The following is an 18,309-nucleotide window of genomic DNA, read 5'->3' as shown; positions in this document are numbered from 1 at the left end:
ATCTGTTGAGATGGAGCCTCTCTTAGCTGGGTCTTTGAGGGACTATGAGGAGCAGAGCCCCTTGGCTGACCTGTGGTGGACGTGTAGTTTTAAGTAATAAGTAAACCTTTATTATTAAGCCGGTGAGATTTTGGAGTTACTTGTTACTACTGTATAACCTAACCTATCCAAATTGAAACAGTATAATTGAAAGTTCTTTTTTCTTTACTATTGAAATTGTTGAAGACCCTTGGTGGCACAGTGGTTAAGTGCTTAGCTGCTAACAGAAAGGTTGGTGGTTTGAACCCACCAGCTGCTCCGTGGGAGAAAGATGTGGCAGTCTGTTTTCGCAAAGATTTAAAGCCTTGGAGACCCTCGGGGCAGTTCTGCCCTGTCCTGTAGTGTTGCTACGAGTCAGAATCAAATCAACGGCAATGTGTTTTTTGTTTTTTACTTTAATTTTGTTGTTGTTGAGAATATACACAGCAAAATATATGCCAATTCAGCAGTTTCTACTTGTACAATTCAGTGACATTCATTAGATTCTTCGAGTTGTGCAACCATTCTCAGACTCCTTTTCTGAGTTGTTCCTCCCATTATCATAGAGTCACTGCCCCTTAAGGTTCCTATCTAATCTTTCGAGTTGCTGTTGTCACTTTGATCCCATGTAGATAGTTCTTAAAGGAGTATAATGCTCAAGGCAGACGCTCTTTGCTAGTTAAGCTAAACTGTTTGGTTTTAAGATGACTTCAGGGGATATTTTTGGTTTAAGGTTTAAAGATCATCTCAGGGCAGTAGTTACAGGGGTTCATCTAGCTCCATGAGAATTTGAAATTCTGTTCTGCATTTTTCCCTATCGGGTTTTTGGTTTTACTGAAATTGTTAACTTAAAAAAAAGAATATACCTAAATGTGCCACACCTCTCTGTCATGTGGATTTTCAAAATCTGTTTATATTGGTTTATGTCCTTTCAAAATACAATCTTAAAATTTAAAAACATTTAAAAATGTGAAATACACACGACGTTTTGTTCATGTGTATGTTTTCCTCCTATCATTTTTCATCTCACCAGTCTGCTTTCGTAAAGATTTACAGCCTTGTAACCTCCCAGGTAGGTTTGTGTTGGGAACGATATAAATGATTAGTAAAGTTGTTCTGTATACTTTATTTTTAGGATGTCCTATATATACAGCACCAGAAATCCTGAGGGGCACTGACTTCTCCATCACCAGTGATCTCTGGTCTTTGGGCTGTCTGCTTTATGAAATGTTTTCAGGTGATTACTTTGTGGTTCAGTTTAAAATCAGAGATAGACTTAAACAAAACAAAAAAACCAGGTTAAACCTGTAGTGTGCAAATAATTTAGCTGTAAGATGTCAAAAAGCTTGTTTTACTAAATTTTGATATATACTGATCTTGTGGCTGAATTGCTTGGCAGTTGGTCATATGCAGGTTCCTAGGAACTTGTTAACGTGCAGGCATTATTAATGGTAATCATATGAAATGCTAAAAGGTGCCTAACTGTTAAAAACTGTGATTAATTAATAGAAACTCTTGTAAAGATACTTGGTGATTGTGAATCACACAGATGTTGAGTGGCCTGTGTAACCCTTCAGTTATGGGCCCATATGTGAATTTGTATATTTGATAGGATGATAAATTTTGAATTAGAGAAATATAAAAATATATAGACACTGTGCCTGGTACATATACCAAACCAACCAAACCCATTGCCATTGAGTTGATTCCGACTCATAGTGACCCTATATAGGCATTCAGTAATTACATATTTATACATATATATGCACATATTTTTTTAAAATAAATTTTCTGTAAATCCTGAAATATCTGTAGTTGAGATTAGTTTAGAATTACTGGTGATAGCAAACTGTTTAATTTTGCAAGTTTTCATGTGATTTCAGGAAAACCTCCATTTTTATCAGAACATTTTTCAGAATTAATGGAACAGATTTTATATCAAGATCCTTTGCCACCTATTCCAAAAGGTAAGATTTCTTAATGATAAATGCAGTTAATTTATATTTTACACTGCTTAAGGGTACACTTTTATTCAGTCTCTTTTTGTTGATTCATCACCCCTAGAAGTTATATTTTACAACTGATCTCAATGTTTTCAGAAAATTAACATTCCTTTTTGCTATTTTTTTTTTAAAAGATACTGAAGTAGAAAACAAAACACTACTAATTGTTTCCCTCATTTGAAAAACACAAATTATTTTGTGCTTCTTGGTTTAAAGATTTAAGAACCTCACGTCTTTATGTCCTTTTTTTTGTATGTGTTATTAATTTGTTTTGTCCCATGTGGTTGTTTCTGTCTAGTGTTTGAATAGGGAGAAGTCAGGCATTTCTCAGTCCTTATCTTGATAACTTGATGATAAGTTTCAAAAATTTTGTAAACTAGAAATAGTTGTATTTTAAAAGTATTGTAATCATAGAAGTTGTGGTTAATAAAACCTTAATCTGCTGTTAACAATAATTTTAAGGAAAGAAAAGCAAAAGAAGGCACAAACATAATAAAATATTTTACTGTATACCATGAAAGATGTGAATCTTAAGACACAAATGAAAACAGGATTATACAAAAATTAATGTTCTGAGTTTCTAAAAGGAAAACATTTTTGAAGTAATTACTGGAGAAAATAGAAATATAGGATATTTTCAATATTTCAAGAATGCCTAAGTAAATAAAAAAAACAAAAAACAACACTTGATATTTTGAAAATTGTCTACATTTCTTAAAGCAAAAAAGAGCCACATCTCCTGTTTCTTTCATTAACTTTCTCTTAGATTTTATAGAAACCAATCATTCCTATCCCATCATGATGGCTTTTGATTTTTTTGTGTTAAAAACTAACAGTATTGGTCATTGTTTTCTCCTGTAAGTTAAAGGCTTGCATGTAAGGAAGAGAAATCTGAAACTTGAAAATGTTAAGGGTCAGGTCAAGATATCACTGGTTTCCCAAGTTTGATTATTTCATGGGATCTCCATCAGGATGTGGCCATAGTGCCTAGTAGAGCCATCTGTTATGAATGCTTTGGCTCAAGGGTGCTTAGCCATTGTCTTTGATTGGTCATGTTCTTCATGGCCACTTCTTTTAATCATAGACTGGTGAATTGGCCATGGTATATATCTATCTTAATTTAAAAAAAAACATTTGGACATTAATGGAATTAGACAGAATCACAATGTTGTGATGTTTATTATTTCCCTGTTAAAAATCTTCCAAATAAAGAGGGATTGCAAGTATTCTAATCATAGTGAGCTATAAAACAAAGTTGGTGAAGTTAAGAATGCCTCAGATAAGGAAGCAAAATTAATAGTTGAAGACAAGGGTAGGAGTTTGTCAGGCTAGTGACCCTTATTGGGGTTATTCCATAATGAGTTAGTTTAAGGTTAATCAGGACATGGTTTTTGAGATTAATGTTTTTATGTGGTCTATGGAAGAATGTTTTATATCTTTTTGGTCCTCCCCGCACCCCCTACGTTAAATGGAGGCTATAATTGTTATTTGTAGATTTAGTGTTCTCTTAAAAACAATTGATGAGCTTAAAATACTGTTATTTTCAATGTTAATCTAGGGTATTAAATTTGTTGTGTTAGGTATGCATCTACTCACTACTTTTTTTTCTTTTTGGAAATCAATTTGTTCATAGATTCTTCTCTTCCTAAAGCTTCTGCAGATTTTATTAATTTGCTTGATGGTTTACTTCAAAAAGATCCTCGGAAAAGGTAAGGATGGTATTTTAATGTGAATGAATAGTAGAATCTTTTCTCTCGTACTTCTAAAATAATGCTCTTCTTAATACACAAGTAGCTGTTCAGATCATTTCTGTTTTTAAAAAAGTGACTTGAGATTAAGGAACGTTTTTTTCTCTCTGTAAGTGTTTGTAATCATGAGGAAGTTTTAAAGTTGACAGATTTTCTTGTAACTCCCAAATCAAACTAGTGCATTTCTTTCCATTGTGGAGATCAGGCTAAACTGTTTAGACTGTTGAACTGAGGACGTTATTTCAAGATAGTTAATGTAATAACTGTTAATTGAATGATATTTCAATGCAATTTTTTTAAATGATAATCCTATTATAATGTGGACATCAAGTGACAGAATAATAGACACACTGGGACCATGCCATACCTACTTTTTTCACTCATGGTGTATTACGGACATTTTCCCATATTAATAAATAGATAATCTTAGTCATTTTAAATGGCTGCAAAATGTACATGCAACAATTGTAACAGTAAACATTTAGAATACTTCTTGATTTGGAATATTATATACAGTACTGCTGTAAATACCCCTGTGTGTATTTTTTGTTGTCGTTGTTGTTCGTTTGGGTAATTATCTCCTTTGGATAAATTTCTGATCTGGGTTAAAGGTGTTAAAAATAAGATTCATTTGCTGCGTTCCAGGAGTGCGTGATGGTTTACACTTCCAACAACAATCTGTTACAAAGCTCCTTCTGTCCCACCCTTACCTGCAGTGGCCTTTCTTGATCTTTTAAATTTCTGCCAGTATGTTGGATGAAAAAAAAATCTCACCTTATTGACCATTTTTCTTTTAGTGAATTGTATGAACCCTTTGTGAAAAAGGGATAGTATATGTGGTTGCAAATTCTTTCTCTTTATCATTCATGTTTTAATTTTTTTTTATTTAAATATAGGAATTTTCAATAAAGTGGTCAAACGTAAATTTTTTTTTCATTTTTGTTTTTAAATTTCAGTCAGGCTTAACCATTCCCAAACTGATGCATGTACCTGGACGTATATTCTATTAGTGGCAAAACTTAATGTTTTGAAAGTAGATCTGGGTTTTAGATACAATCTAAAGTCATTTTAATGTGGGTGAACTAGCTAAGGTCACATTATTCTGACCCCTAAACACAGGTGTGACTATCCAGTCATGATGCTAATATTTTTATTTCTGAATGAAGTTGTACAAGTGAAGTTCTAAAACTGAAATGTTTCAGATAAGGTTATTAGAATCAAAATCTAGCCTCTCTGTACATAAAGGATGACAGTATTGTAAATTGCTACTATCTATTATATTTATTTAAAAAATTTGAATTTTGGAGCTCCCTTCATAGACTGATTTAAGAACCAGAATTGTTCTTATAGTCCCTGAAAAATGTAAATCCTGAGACTTCTAATACAAACTGTGCTTAATTGTCAGACAGTTTTATACTGTACCATTTAAGGCTTCTGAATGATTTCTTCTGGTTTTGCTTCTAAGGGAGGTTAATTGCATGGTGAAATAAAAGGGTAAAATATAAAGCAATTTCATTGTCACATTTACGTGGGGATATTTATAAACTATAAAATATTATACTACACTGCACCTAATTGGGACATGTCCTGGGAATTCTCCATAGTAAAGTCATGTTAAAAGTTTTCTCATTTATGTTTTGTAAAGATTGACTTGGCCAAGCCTCCTACAGCATTCATTTTGGAAGGATGCTTTCACTAGAAAAGATCAGGACTCAGCAAGCACTGAGGATCCCAGCTTCAGGTAATAGAAAGTTACTTTGTGCGTATGGGGCACTGCTGTTAAACACTCATACACGTTGTTGTTGTGTACTGTCTAGTTGATTCCAACTCACAGTAACCCATTACTGTTCTAATAATGCAACAACAATGACCTAAGTTTCCATGCTTTCATAATATGAGAAAATCAAACATTTTATTGTTTAATGAAAGAGTTTCGTCATGACGTTGTTGTTTTCTTGGTTTTGTTCATTTTCTGATTAGTTGTTTATTTTCAAATCTGTGATTTAGTATAGTAATCATTCACCGTATACGCATGGCTTCCCGCCTTCAGGTGCCTGTTAGGATCTCCTTTTCTGCTTTGAAGTTGGGGGTGGTCATCTGACTTGCTTTGGCTCATGAAATGTGAGCAGAAGTCAACGTGTTATTTCTGGATGGAGACTTTAAGAGCCAGTGTGTGATTTACCACATTCCTCCTCCTGGTGAAATAATTGGGAAGCAAGTGTTGAAATGGAGTGGCTGTCAGCTTGGGTCCTTAGTGGCTACAGTGAACATAGCTTTCCTGCCAGCCCTCAGTGGGTATGTAGCATGAGTGAGACATGAAGTTATGAGATTTTAAGCCAGTAGGATTTAGGAGTTGTATTGGTTTTCTAGAGCTGCTGTAACAAAAGTATCACAAACTGGGTGGCTTCAACAACAGGAATTTATTCTGTCACAGTTCTGGAGGTTAGAAGTCCAAGATCAAGGTGCTGGAAAGGCCACACTCAGAAGGCTGTAGGAGAGGATCTGTTCCATGTTTTTCTCTTACCTTCCGGTGGTTGCTGGTGGTCCTTGGTATTCCTCACTTGTAGAGGCATCACTCCAATCTCTATACCTGTCATCAGTGGCCTTCTCTCCTCTGTGGGTGTGTCTGTTTCTCTTCTCTTCTTAGAAGGACACCAGTCATACTAGATAAGGACCCATTCTGTGGGAGCTACAGAGAAGTTTAAGTTATAGCTCCTACCTTTTCAGTTGGCTTGGAGTAGTGTCACAGAGAGAAGCTAATACCCAGATGGCACCCGATGAACTGGGTTCTGATTCTGCTCCATCAGTGTCAGCAAGTCATGGAACACCTCTGACTCTTAGTTTATCATCCTTAAAATAAGGGAGAAAATTCTTGCTCCACCATTTTCCCTACAGAGTTGCTGGGAAAAATATGTGAGATAATATAAATGAAAATACTTTGAAAAAGGTCAAAGATTATACCAATAGATGTTATTAATTCTTTGTTTTACCTTACTGTCCTTTTTTGTTCTACAGGATGAGTATCTAGTTCTTTGCAGGTAACTTGAAGGAATAAACTAATGTAATTAAAGTTGTTGAAAACTTTTTGTCTTTGTATGTATTTAGAGATGTAGAAATGTAGAAAAAATCTTCATCACCAGTGAAAGATTTTTATGTTAATTTTAAAGTATCTCATGTAGATACTCATGTCATCTGTAAGTACGGACGGTTTTATTTCATTTTTTTCTAATCTGTATGCCTTTTATTGCCTATTGCACTGACTAGGACTTTCTGTAAGATACTGATTGAGGGATGATGAAAGTGTACATTTTTGCCTGGTTTCTGATTTTAGGGTGAAAGTATTTAGTCTTTTCTTATTAAGTGTGATGTTAACTGTAGATTTTTTGTTGCTACTCTAAGTTTGAGAAAGTTTTCTTTCTATTCCTAGTTTCTTGAGAATTTTTATCATGAATGAACGATAAATTTTGTCAAATGCTTTTTCTGTGTCAGTTGATAAAATTCATGTGATTTTTCTTCCTGAGTCTCTTAATATGGTGGATTAGATTAATTTGGTTTTCAAATTCTGAGCCTGCCTTGCATTTCTAGGATATGTACCCCTCTTGATATCATGGTGTATTGTTATTTTTATGTATTACTGTGTGCCTTTGGGCCAAGTTGCAGGAGGACAGAGGGGGGAAAAAGCAATAGGAATTTGCCTCACATTCTTGGAATCACAGCTGTCTGATCAGAGAGAAGGGTTCCCTTCTCTTAGAGTCGTAGGTATTGGCCGAGGGCTGCTGCTGTCCCTACCCAGCTGCTACTGGATTACCTGGAGGCTGGGGCAGGAGAAAATGGAGAAAGAGAAAAAGCTACTGGGTGATTCCCCTTGTCCTCTCTGACCCATAAGGGGGCTCTCTTTCCCATTCTTTGGAATAGAAATAGAGGGCTTATTTTGGGGCTCATTCTGTCTGTATTCCTTGCGCACCTATGGGCTAAGGGCCTTTGAGTCCAGGCCGGACAACCCCAGAAGGAGAAAAATAAAGGGAAACCACCTAGTTTAGTGGTACTTAAAGTTGTAGTTTTGTTCTCCAGTCCTCCTGCTACCATTTATTTTTCAGAAATGAGGTTTATAGACTACTTACTACAATGCCTTGCGTATGGTAAGTGCTCATTTTAGCTACTGAATGTATATATATTTTCTAACTCTATGACTTTGCCAAGTATCATATGCGATTTCATGATCTTTCCAAGCTGTTGTTCTGTCCAGAAAACTGTAGAGAGCTCCAAAATAAGTTTGTGTTGCCTTTTTCCTGTTGACTAGCGGAAATGGGATGGAGTGTTCTGAGCCATTAGATTCCAAGGAGCTTTTGAGGAACCCTCAGAGTGGACAAACAAAAGGGCAGAAGAGTGGTCAGCTACTAAATCGCTCTTTTAGACTAGGTAAGCTTTCATTTGTACATGTTCATGCTGCTTAGAACACTGTTTCTGAGGGTTCCTAATTTCAGGTTATCTTTCTATTTAAATCTGTCCCCATTATGCCCTACTCAAGAATTTTTTTTTGTTTTTTCTTAAATGGATAATGTGTTACTTTCTTGCCACAGAAAATCCAACTGAATTGAGGCCTAAGAGTACTCTTGGAGGTCAGCTGAATGAGTCCATGTTTCTTCTCAGGTATGTAAAATGAAAAAGAAAAAAAAAAAAGGGAATCAATGGAAGATGAAAGCTAAATCTTCTTAAAACATACATTGTCCTGCTGTCAAACCATGATGCACAGAGATGAAGGACTGGGATATTGATGCAAAATTCCAGTTTCATTCTCCATTTTCAAAGTTAGAATTAAGTGATGGCCAGTGGAATTTATATTTCTGCCTTTTTTTTTTTTTTTAAAGCAAACCAGCTTATTTTTCCTATTTACAAGGGTTAAATCCTCTTCATTTTGTACCTTCACTTCAAATAGAATTGGGTTTAAAATTTCAGAAGTCTATTTTCCCTTCTTTTGCAGAGTATCTAACCTATTTTATTATGTTAATCCTGCAAAAGCCAGTAGACATTTAAAACGTAATAAAATCAATGTCTTTCAGTTTCCTTGGTAAGAAGAAGGTATTGTATGTAGCATGGAAGCTATAAATAAAAGAAATAATTTATTAGCCAGGAAATTACTTTACAAACAGCTACAAAAATAATATAAACACAAATTAGGGTTTAAATATACTTCTTAAATAAAATGTGATCATATAGCATTTCATTTAATTTAAACAATTTTCTAATCATATTCTGCCATTTGCCATGAGACGTGTTTTTGAATTGAGAAAATAGTAAACAGCTGATAAAGTTTATGAAGTCGAGTAATTTTAACTGGTTTGTATTTTTCAGTTCTCGTCCTACCCCAAGAACTAGCACTGCAGTGGGATTAAGTCCTGGTGATGATATGACTCAAAACTCACCACAGAAGACTTCTTCTCTGTCAAAGGTGAACAGGGATGGAATTTTTTTTTTTTTCTGCATAAGATAAAGAAGCTCAGGAGAATAATTGCAAGTTGATCTCTAAAATGTGTTCATAACTACAAAATTTACAGTAAAGTCATCAAACCAAAAACCCGTTACCATTGAGTCGATTCGGACTCATAGCAACCCTATAGGACAGGGTAGAACTGCCCCAAAGGGTTTCCAAGGAGCGGCTGGTGGATTCGAACTGCCGATCTTTTGGTTAGCAGCCAGGCTCTTAACCACTCCACCACCAGGGTTCTCTATTAAGTGATTTTTCTAGTAAATACTCTTAAGAGATAATTCCATTTAGTTGCTTCAGACTTTTTTTTTTTTTTTTGTAACAACCTTATTGAGATATAGTCCCTATACCATTGAATTTACCGATTTAAAGTGTACAATTCAATAACTTTTAGTATATTCACAAAGTTGTGCAACCATCACCACAATCACTTAGAACATTTTCGTCACCCCTAAAAAGAAACCCTGTGCCCATTAGCAGTCACTTCTTAGTCTTCCCCTCTCCAGCCCCTGGCAACCACTGATCTACTTTCTGTAGATTTGCCTCTTCTGGGAACTTCATATAAATGGAATCATACGATATGTGGCCCTTTGTGACTGGCTTCTTTCATTTAGTATAATGTTTTAAAGTTTCTTCTGTGTTGTAGGATATATCAGTATTTTATTCCTTTTTATTGCCAAATGATATTCCATGATATGAATATACCACATTTGTTTATCCATTAATCAGTTGATGGACTTCGGGTTTTTTCCATTTTTTGGTTGTTATAAATAATGCAGTTATGAACATTCATGTACAAGTTTTTGTGTAGACACGTTTTCATTTCTCTCGAGTATATACCTAGGAGTGGAATTGCTAGATCATACGGTAACACTATATTTAACCATCTGAGGGACTGCCAGGTTGTTTTCCAAAGTAACCGCACTGTTTTACATTCATAGCAGCACTGTTTGAGGGTTCTGATTTTTCCACATCCTTGCCAACACTTGTTATTGGCCCTCTTTTTTGATTATAGCCACCTTGGTGATTGTGAAGTGGTATTTCATTGTGGTTTTGAATTGCACTTCCCCATGGCAAATGATAGCAAGCTTTTGTTCATGTGCTTACTGGCTATTTGTATATCTTCTTTGGAGGAATGTCTGTTTAGGTCCTTTGCCCATTTTTTAGATTGATTTGTCTTTTTACTGTTGAGTTGTAAGGGTTCTTTATATATCGTACATATAAGTCTATTACCAGATAAATGATTCGCAAATACTTTCTCCTATTCTGTGACTTGTCATTTTGCTTGGTTGACGGTGTCCTTTGAAGCACAGAAGTTTTAAATTGTGATGAGGTTCAATTTATTTTTTTGTTTTGTTGCTTGTGCTTTTGGCATCATATCTCTGAAACCATTGCCTACTCCAAGGTCACAAAGATTTATACCAAAGTTTTCTTCTAAGAGTTTTATTGTTTTACCTCTCATAATTATGTCTTTGATCTATTTTTTTAGTTAATTTTCACATATGGTGTGAGGTAGGAGTTCAACTTCATCCTTTTGAATGTGGCTTTTGTATTGTCCTAGCACCATTTGTTGAAAAGACTGTTTTCCCGCATTGAATTGTCTTGGCACCCTTGCTGAAAATCACTTGGCTGCAAATGTGAAGGCCTATTTTTGGACTTTTTATTCTGTTCTATTGATCTATATGTCTATTCTTATCCTAGAACTACACAGTTTTGATTGCTGTAGCTTTGTAGTAAGTTTTGAAATTGGGAAGTATGATTCTTCTAACTTTTCAAGGTTGTTTTGGATATTCTGAGTACTTGCATTTCCATATTAGTTCTAGGATCATCTTGTCTATCTCTGCAAAGAAGCCAGCTGGGATTTTGATAGAAATTCTGTTGAATCTGTGGATCAGTTTGGGTAGTATTGCTACCTAAACAGTATTGTCTTCCTCCATGAACATAGGATGTCTTTCTGTTTATAGATCTCCTTTAATTTCTTGGAATCATAGTTGTTTTGAATGCAGAAGTATTTTAAATTAAAAAACATTTGTTATCTTTTATTGTGCTTATTGTCTGATAAATATAATTGCTTTTAGTTGTTACCATAATTTTTATGTGATGTGAAATACAACGGGTCTTTGCAGGGCTTATTTTTACAGTGAAGGTTTAGGTTCAGCAGCAGTGAAATGAAATGTGTTGTTGTTAGGTACCGTCAAGTTGGTCCTGACTCATAGTGACCCTGTGTACAACAGAACAAAATACTACCCGGTCCTGTGCCATCCTCACAATCATTACTGTGTTTGAGCCCATTGTTGCAGCTGCTGTGTCCCTGAATCTTGTCAAGGGTCCTCCTCTTTTTCACTGACCCTCTGCTTTACCAAGCTTGATGTCCTTCTCTGGGGACTGGTCCCTCCTGATGAAATGTGCAAAGTACGTGAGATGAAGTCTCATCATCTTTGCTTTTAAGGAGCATTCTCGTTGTACTTCTTCCAAGGCAGATTTGTTCATTCTCCTGGCAGTCTCTGGTATATTCAGTATTCTTCAACACTGTAATTCCGAAGCATCAATTCTTTTTCAGTCTTCCTTATACGTTGTCCAGCTTTTGCATACATATGAGGCAGTTGAGAATACCGTGGCTTGGGTCAGAGGCATCTCAGAGTGACATCTTTGCTTTTTAACACTTTAAAGAAATCTTTTGCAGCAGATTTGCCCAATGCAATACATTGTGTGATTTCTTGATTGCTGCTTCCATGGTCATTGATTGTAGACCCAAGTAAAATGAAATCCTTGACAACTTCAATCTTTTCTCCATTTATCGTGATATTGCTTATCGGTCCAGTTGTGAGGATTTTTGCTTTCTTTATGTTGAGGTGTAATCCATACTGAAAGCTGTAGTCTTTGATCTTCATCAGTAAGTGCTTCAAGTTCTCTTCACTTTCAGCAAGCAAGGTTGTGTCATCTGCATGTTGCAGGTTGTTAATGAGTCTTCTTCCAATCCTGATGCCACATTCTTCATATAGTCCAGCTTCTCGGATTATTTGCTCAGCATAGAGATTGAATGGGTATGGTGAAAGGATACAACCCTGACACATACCTTTCCTGGTTTTAAACCTTGTGGTATTCCCTTGTTCTGTTCGAACAACTGCCTCTTGGTCTATGTACGGGTTCCGCATGAGCATAATTAAGCGTTCTGGAATTCTCATTCTTTCCTGTGTTATCCATAATTTGTTGTGATCCACATAGTCAAATGCTTTTGCATAGTCAATAAAACACAGGTAAACATCTTTCTGATATTCTCTACTTTCAGCCAAGATCCATCTGACATCAGCAGTGATATCCCTAATTCCACATCGTTTTCTGAATCCAGCTTGAATTTCTGGCAGTTTCCTGTTAATGTACCACTGCAACCATTTTTGAATTATCTTTGGCAAAATTTTAGTTGCATGTGATGTTAATGATATTGTTCGTTAATTTCCGCATTGTTGGATCACCTTTCTTTGGAATGGACACAAATAAAGATCTCTTCCAGTTGGTTGGCCAGGTAGCTGTCGTCCAAATTTCTTGGCATAAATGAATGAGCATGTCCAGCACTACATCTGTTTTTTGAAACGTATTAGTTTGTATTCCTTTGATTCCAGGAGCCTTGTTTTTTCGCCAATACCTTCAGTGTAGCTTGGACTTCTTCCTTCAGTGCTATCAGTTCTTGATCATATGCTACCTCCTGAAATGGTTGCATGTTGACCAATTCTTTTTGATATAGTGACTCTGTATTCCTTCTATCTTCTTTTGATGTTTCCTGTGTCGTTCAGTATTTTGCTCGTAGAATCCTTCAGTATTGCAACTTGAGGCTTGAATTTTTTTTTTCAGTTCTTCAAGCTTGAGAAATGCTGAGCATGTTCTTTGCTTTTGGTTTTCTAATGCCAGGTCTTTGCACATTTCATTATAATACTTTGTCTTCTCGAGTTGCCCTTTAAAATCTTCTGTTCAGCTCTTTTACTTCATCATTTCTTCTGTTTGCTTTAGCTGCTCTATGTTCAGGAGCAATTTTCAAAGTCTCTTCTGACATCCATTTTGTCTTTTTTTTCTTTCCTCTCTTTTTAATGACCTTTTGCTTTCTTCATGTATGATGTCCTTGATGTCATCCCACAGCTCATCTGGTCTTTGGTCATTGGTGTTCAAGCGTTGTCATGGATTGACTTGTGTCTCCCAAAAATGTGTATTAGTTTGGCTGGGCCATGATTCCTGATATTGTGTGATCATACACCAATTTATCATCTGATGTGATTTTCCTATGTGTTGTAAATTCTGCCTCTATGATGTTAATGAAGGGGGATGGGCGGCAGTTGTGTTGATGAGGCAGAACTCAATCTGTGGGATTGGATTGTGTCTTGAGCTGGTTTCTTTTGGGATATAAAAGAGAGAAGCAAGCAGAGAGACGGGGGACCTCATACCACTAGGAAGACAGTACTCGGAGCAGAGTACATCCTTTGGACCTGGGTTCCTGTGCGGAAAAGCTCCTAGTCCAGGAGAAGATTGATGAGAAGGACCTTCTCCAGAGACAAGAGAGAGAGAAAGACTTCTCCTGGAGCTGATGCCCTGAATTTGGACTTTTAGCCTACTTCACTGTGAGGAAAAAAATTTCTCTTTGTTAAAGCCATCCACTTGTGGTATTCCTGTTACAGAAGCACTAGATAACTAAGACAAGCATCGAATCTATTCTTGAGCTGGTCTCTAGATTCAGGTGGGATATATTCAAGGTTGTACCTTGGCTCTTGTGGGTTTGTTTTAATTTTCTTCAGCTTCAACTTGAACTTACATATGAGCAATTGATAGTCTGTTCCCCAGTTGGCCCCTGGCCTTGTTCTGACTGATGATACTGAGTTTCTGCATCATCTCCTTCCACAGATGTAGTCGATTTGATTCCTGGGTATTCAGCCTGGCAAGGTCCATGTGTATAGTCACTGTTTATGTTGTTGAAAAAAGGTATTTGCAATGAAGAAGTCATTGGTCTTGCAAAATTCTATCATGCAATCTTTGTTGTCGTTTCTGTCACCAAGGCCATGCTTTCCAACTACCGGTCCCTCTTATTTGTTTCCAGTGTTGGCATTCCAATCACCAGTAATTATCAGTGCATCTTGATTTGCATATTTGATCAATTTCAGACTATAGAAGTTGGTAAAAATCTTTAGTTTCTTCGTCTTTGGCATTAGTGGTTGGTGCATAAATTTGAATAATAGTCATATTAACCGGTCTTCCTTGTAGGCATATGGATATTATCCTATCACTGGCTTCAGGGTAGATCTTGTAATGTTCCTTTTTGATGATGAATGTGATGCCATTCCTCTTCAATTTGTCATTCCAAGGATAGTAGACCATATGATTGTCAGATTCACAATGGCCAATACCAGTCCATTTCAGCTCACTAATGCCCAGGATAATGATCTGTATGTGTTCCATTTCATTTTTGATGACTTCCAATTTTTCTAGATTCATACTTCATAGATTCCACATCCTGATTATTAATGGATGTTTACAGCTGTTTCTTCTCATTCAGAGTCGTGCCATCTTAGCAAATAAGGGTCCCGAAAGCTTAACTTTATCCGTGTCGTTAAGGTTGATTCTACTTTGAGGAGACAGTTCTTCCCCAGTTCTATTTTGAGTGCCTTCCTACCTGAGGGGCTCATCTTCAGCATTATATCAGACAATGTTTTGCTGCTATTCATAAAGTTTTCACTGGCCGATTTTTTCAGAAGTAGATCACCAGGTCCTTCTTCCTAGTCTGTCTTAGTGTGGAAGCTCAGCTGAAACCTGTCTACCATGAGTGACCCTGCTGGTATTTGAAATACCAGTGGCATAGCTACGAGCATCACGGCAACACACAAGCCAGCACAGTACGACAAACTGACAGACAAGTGGTAGAAATGAAATGTAAGTTGGTTACAATAAAATCTCTCTGCTCACAATTTGTTGGTTATATGTGAAACAGAAAATCACCGTAAAAGTAAGAAATAACGTTCTGAAATGTGATAGATGTTGAAGCTCTTGTAGCAGATGGTTATTTTAGATGAGTATATGGAGTTTCTTTGTTGAGAATATTCAAGCAATAATTATATAGATACTACAAGGTAGTTAGGAGTCCCTGGGTGGTGCAAACAGTTAAAGCACTGGGCTACTATCCAAAGGGTTGGAGTTGTGCACCCACTTTGAAAGACAGGGCTGGTGATCTACTTCTGAAAGGTCATAGCCTTCAAAACCCATGGAGCAGTTCTACTTTGCACACGAGTTCACCGTGGATGGAGACCATTCGATGGCAGCTAACAGTAAAAACACAAGCCAGTTTATAGTTTATAATTTTTAAAAAAGATGCTTTTTTTATTCAGTAACAAAATAATGTGTACTAATTGTAGAAAACTTGGAAGATGTAGTAGAACACAAAGAAAATGGAAAAATTACCTATAATTTCATTACTCGGGTAACCAGTAATTACATTTTGATATGTCTGCTTCTGGTTTTATACATATATGTTCATTTTTAAACAAGGAAACAATTTTCTGACGTAATTTTTTTCATTTAACAGTTTAGATCTCATTACAATCTTTGGTCACTTAGTTCATTTCTGAGCATTTTGTGTTTGATATCGTGAGTAGGGTATTAAATTTTTATACTTGTAATTTGTGCATTCATTCCATTTATATATAGGATACTAATAATTTTTATATACAAATTTTCTAATTGGTCCACCTTACTCTATTATCATTTCTGATAGTTTTTCTGTTGAATTCATTTTGGTTTTTTGGATGTGCACTTACATCATGTACATATAAAAATTATTTAGCCATCTCCCTTTCCAATATTGATGTCTTACTTTGTTCTTTGAGCTAATCTGAGTACTACAGTTCCTATACAGTGTTAAATCAGCAGTGATAGGTAGCCCCTTTGCTCTGTTAGTGACTTCTCTCCTTTCATTCTGCCCCCTCTCTAGCCCAGGACACCAACCTTGCTATTTTAGTAACCTACTAGCTGGTCTTCCCACTTCTCTCATGCTCCTGTCTAATCCATTCTCCACAGATACCAATGTGATTTTTTTTTTTTTTTTTTTTAAGAACTTAATTCATTACAGCTGCCTTCTTTTGAGCACTGTCAGGCCTTGTTTTAAATGCTCTACATTTATTCTCCATTATCCTAAAAATTTAGTGGTTTTAGTCTTCATTATAAGTGAAGAAAAAATACTTAGGCTTAACTTTCTTAAAGCCATATAATTAACAAGTGACAAAGTAAGTCTAACCTAGTCTTAGTCTTGAGATTCGACAGTCTAAAATTTGTTTGAAAAATTTTTTTATTATTGTGATTTAGGTGAAAGTTTACATAGCAAATTAGTTTCTCATTAAACAGTTCATACAGAAATTGTTTTGTGACATTGTTTGCCAACCCTCTGATGTGTCAGTACTCTCCCCTTGTCCACCCCAGCTTCATTGTTTACATTTGTCCAGTTTTCCTGTCCCTTCCTGCCTTCTCATCTTTGCTTTTGGGCTGGTGTGCCCATTAGTCTCGTATGCATGATTGAACTATGAAGCACATCCCTCACATGTGTTATTGTTGGCCGTATAGACCTGTCTAATCTTTGGCTGAAGTGTGAACCTCAGGAGTGACTTCAGTACTGAGTTAAAAAGGTATGCTGGGGCCATACTCTCGGGGTTTCTCCAGTCTCTATCAGACCAGCAAGCCTGGTCTTTTTTTGTGTGTGTGTGAATTTGAATTTTGTTCTACATTGTTCTGGGCTCAGTCTAGTGGAGGCTTTGGTGGTTGTGGTCCATTAGTCCTTTGGACTAATCTTTCCCTTGTGTCTTTGTTCCTCATTCTCCTTTGCTCCAACCAGGATGAGACCAGTAGAAGTAGCTTCAGTGGCCGCTCGCAGGCCTTTAAGACCCCAGTTGCTACTCATCACAGTCGGATGTAAAACATTTTCTTTATAGGCTGTGTTATGCTGATTGAGCTAGATGTCCTCTGAGACCATGGTCCCCAGCCCTCAGCCCAGTAGCTTGATCTCTCAGGGCATTTGGATGTGTCTTGTAGCTTCTATGACTTTGCTCTGGTCAAGTTGTACTGACTTCCCCAGTATTGTATAGTGTCTTACCCTTCAAGTTACCACTTATCTACTATCTTGTTAGTGTTTTTTCTTCCCTACCCCTCCCCTCCCTTGTAACCATCAAAGATTATTTCTTTCTGTGTGGAAACATTTTCATGGGTTTTATAACAGTGGTCTCATACAGTGTTTGTCCTTTTGTGATTGACTTATTTTCACTCAGTATAATGCCCTCCAGATTCATCCATGTTGTGAGATGTTTCATAGATTCATCATTGTTCTTTATTGTTGTGTAGTATTTCATTGTGTGTATGTACCATAGTTTGTGTATCCATTCATCTGTTGATCAACACTTAGGTTGTTTCCATCTTTTTGTCATTGTGAACAATATTGCAGTGAACATGGGTGTGCATATGTCTATTCCTGTGATGGCTCTTACTTCGCTAGGATATGTTTCTAGAGTGAGATTGCTAGATCTTATGGTATTTCTATTTATAGCTTTTTAAGGAAATGCCATATTGTTTTCCAAAATGGTTGTGCCATTTTACATTACCACCAGCAGTGCATGAGTTCCAATCTCCCTGCAGCCTCTCCAACATTTGTTACTTTCTGTTTTTTTAATTTGTGCCAGTAATGTTGGGGTGAGATGGTACCTCATTGTAGTTTTGATTTGCATTTCTCTAATGGCTAGTGATCATGAGCATTTCCTCATGTGTCTGTTAGCCACCCGAATGTCCTCTTTCGTGAAGTGTCTGTTCATATCCTTTGCTCATTTTTTAATTGGATTATTTGTCTTTTTATTGTAGAGGTATTGGGTTTTCAACTGTGTTTTTATTTTTAAACAAAGTTCCTCATCTATTTCTTCAAATGTTTTGTATCTGTCTTTCTTCTAAGTTGTAAAGGGTAGCCTTGGTTTCCAGGAACTTCATTAGCTATTTTGTTCCTTTATTCACATCCTTATTTTAGTTCTGGATAACTTCCTTCTTTATT

The 18,309-nt window shown here is 36.3% G+C and overlaps 1 protein-coding gene across 1 annotated transcript in view; it reads left to right on the top strand.

The window, feature by feature from the left end:
* The window catches only part of ULK4 (unc-51 like kinase 4), a 601,253-nt gene that overhangs the window by 25,032 nt on the left and 557,912 nt on the right, over positions 1-18,309 (top strand). The window contains exons 6-12 of the mRNA XM_023727809.1: positions 1,154-1,255; positions 1,902-1,985; positions 3,655-3,730; positions 5,415-5,510; positions 8,070-8,188; positions 8,350-8,419; positions 9,122-9,218. Of these exons, the coding sequence (XP_023583577.1) occupies positions 1,154-1,255; positions 1,902-1,985; positions 3,655-3,730; positions 5,415-5,510; positions 8,070-8,188; positions 8,350-8,419; positions 9,122-9,218 (644 nt within the window). The remainder of the gene's footprint in view (positions 1-1,153; positions 1,256-1,901; positions 1,986-3,654; positions 3,731-5,414; positions 5,511-8,069; positions 8,189-8,349; positions 8,420-9,121; positions 9,219-18,309) is intronic.

The sequence above is a fragment of the Trichechus manatus genome, unplaced genomic scaffold (genome assembly GCF_000243295.1).
Source record: "Trichechus manatus latirostris isolate Lorelei unplaced genomic scaffold, TriManLat1.0 scaffold00001, whole genome shotgun sequence".
Taxonomy (NCBI): Eukaryota; Metazoa; Chordata; class Mammalia; order Sirenia; family Trichechidae; genus Trichechus; species Trichechus manatus.
Note: the sequence above shows the minus strand (reverse complement) of the source record. Positions and strands in the feature narration are given on the sequence as shown.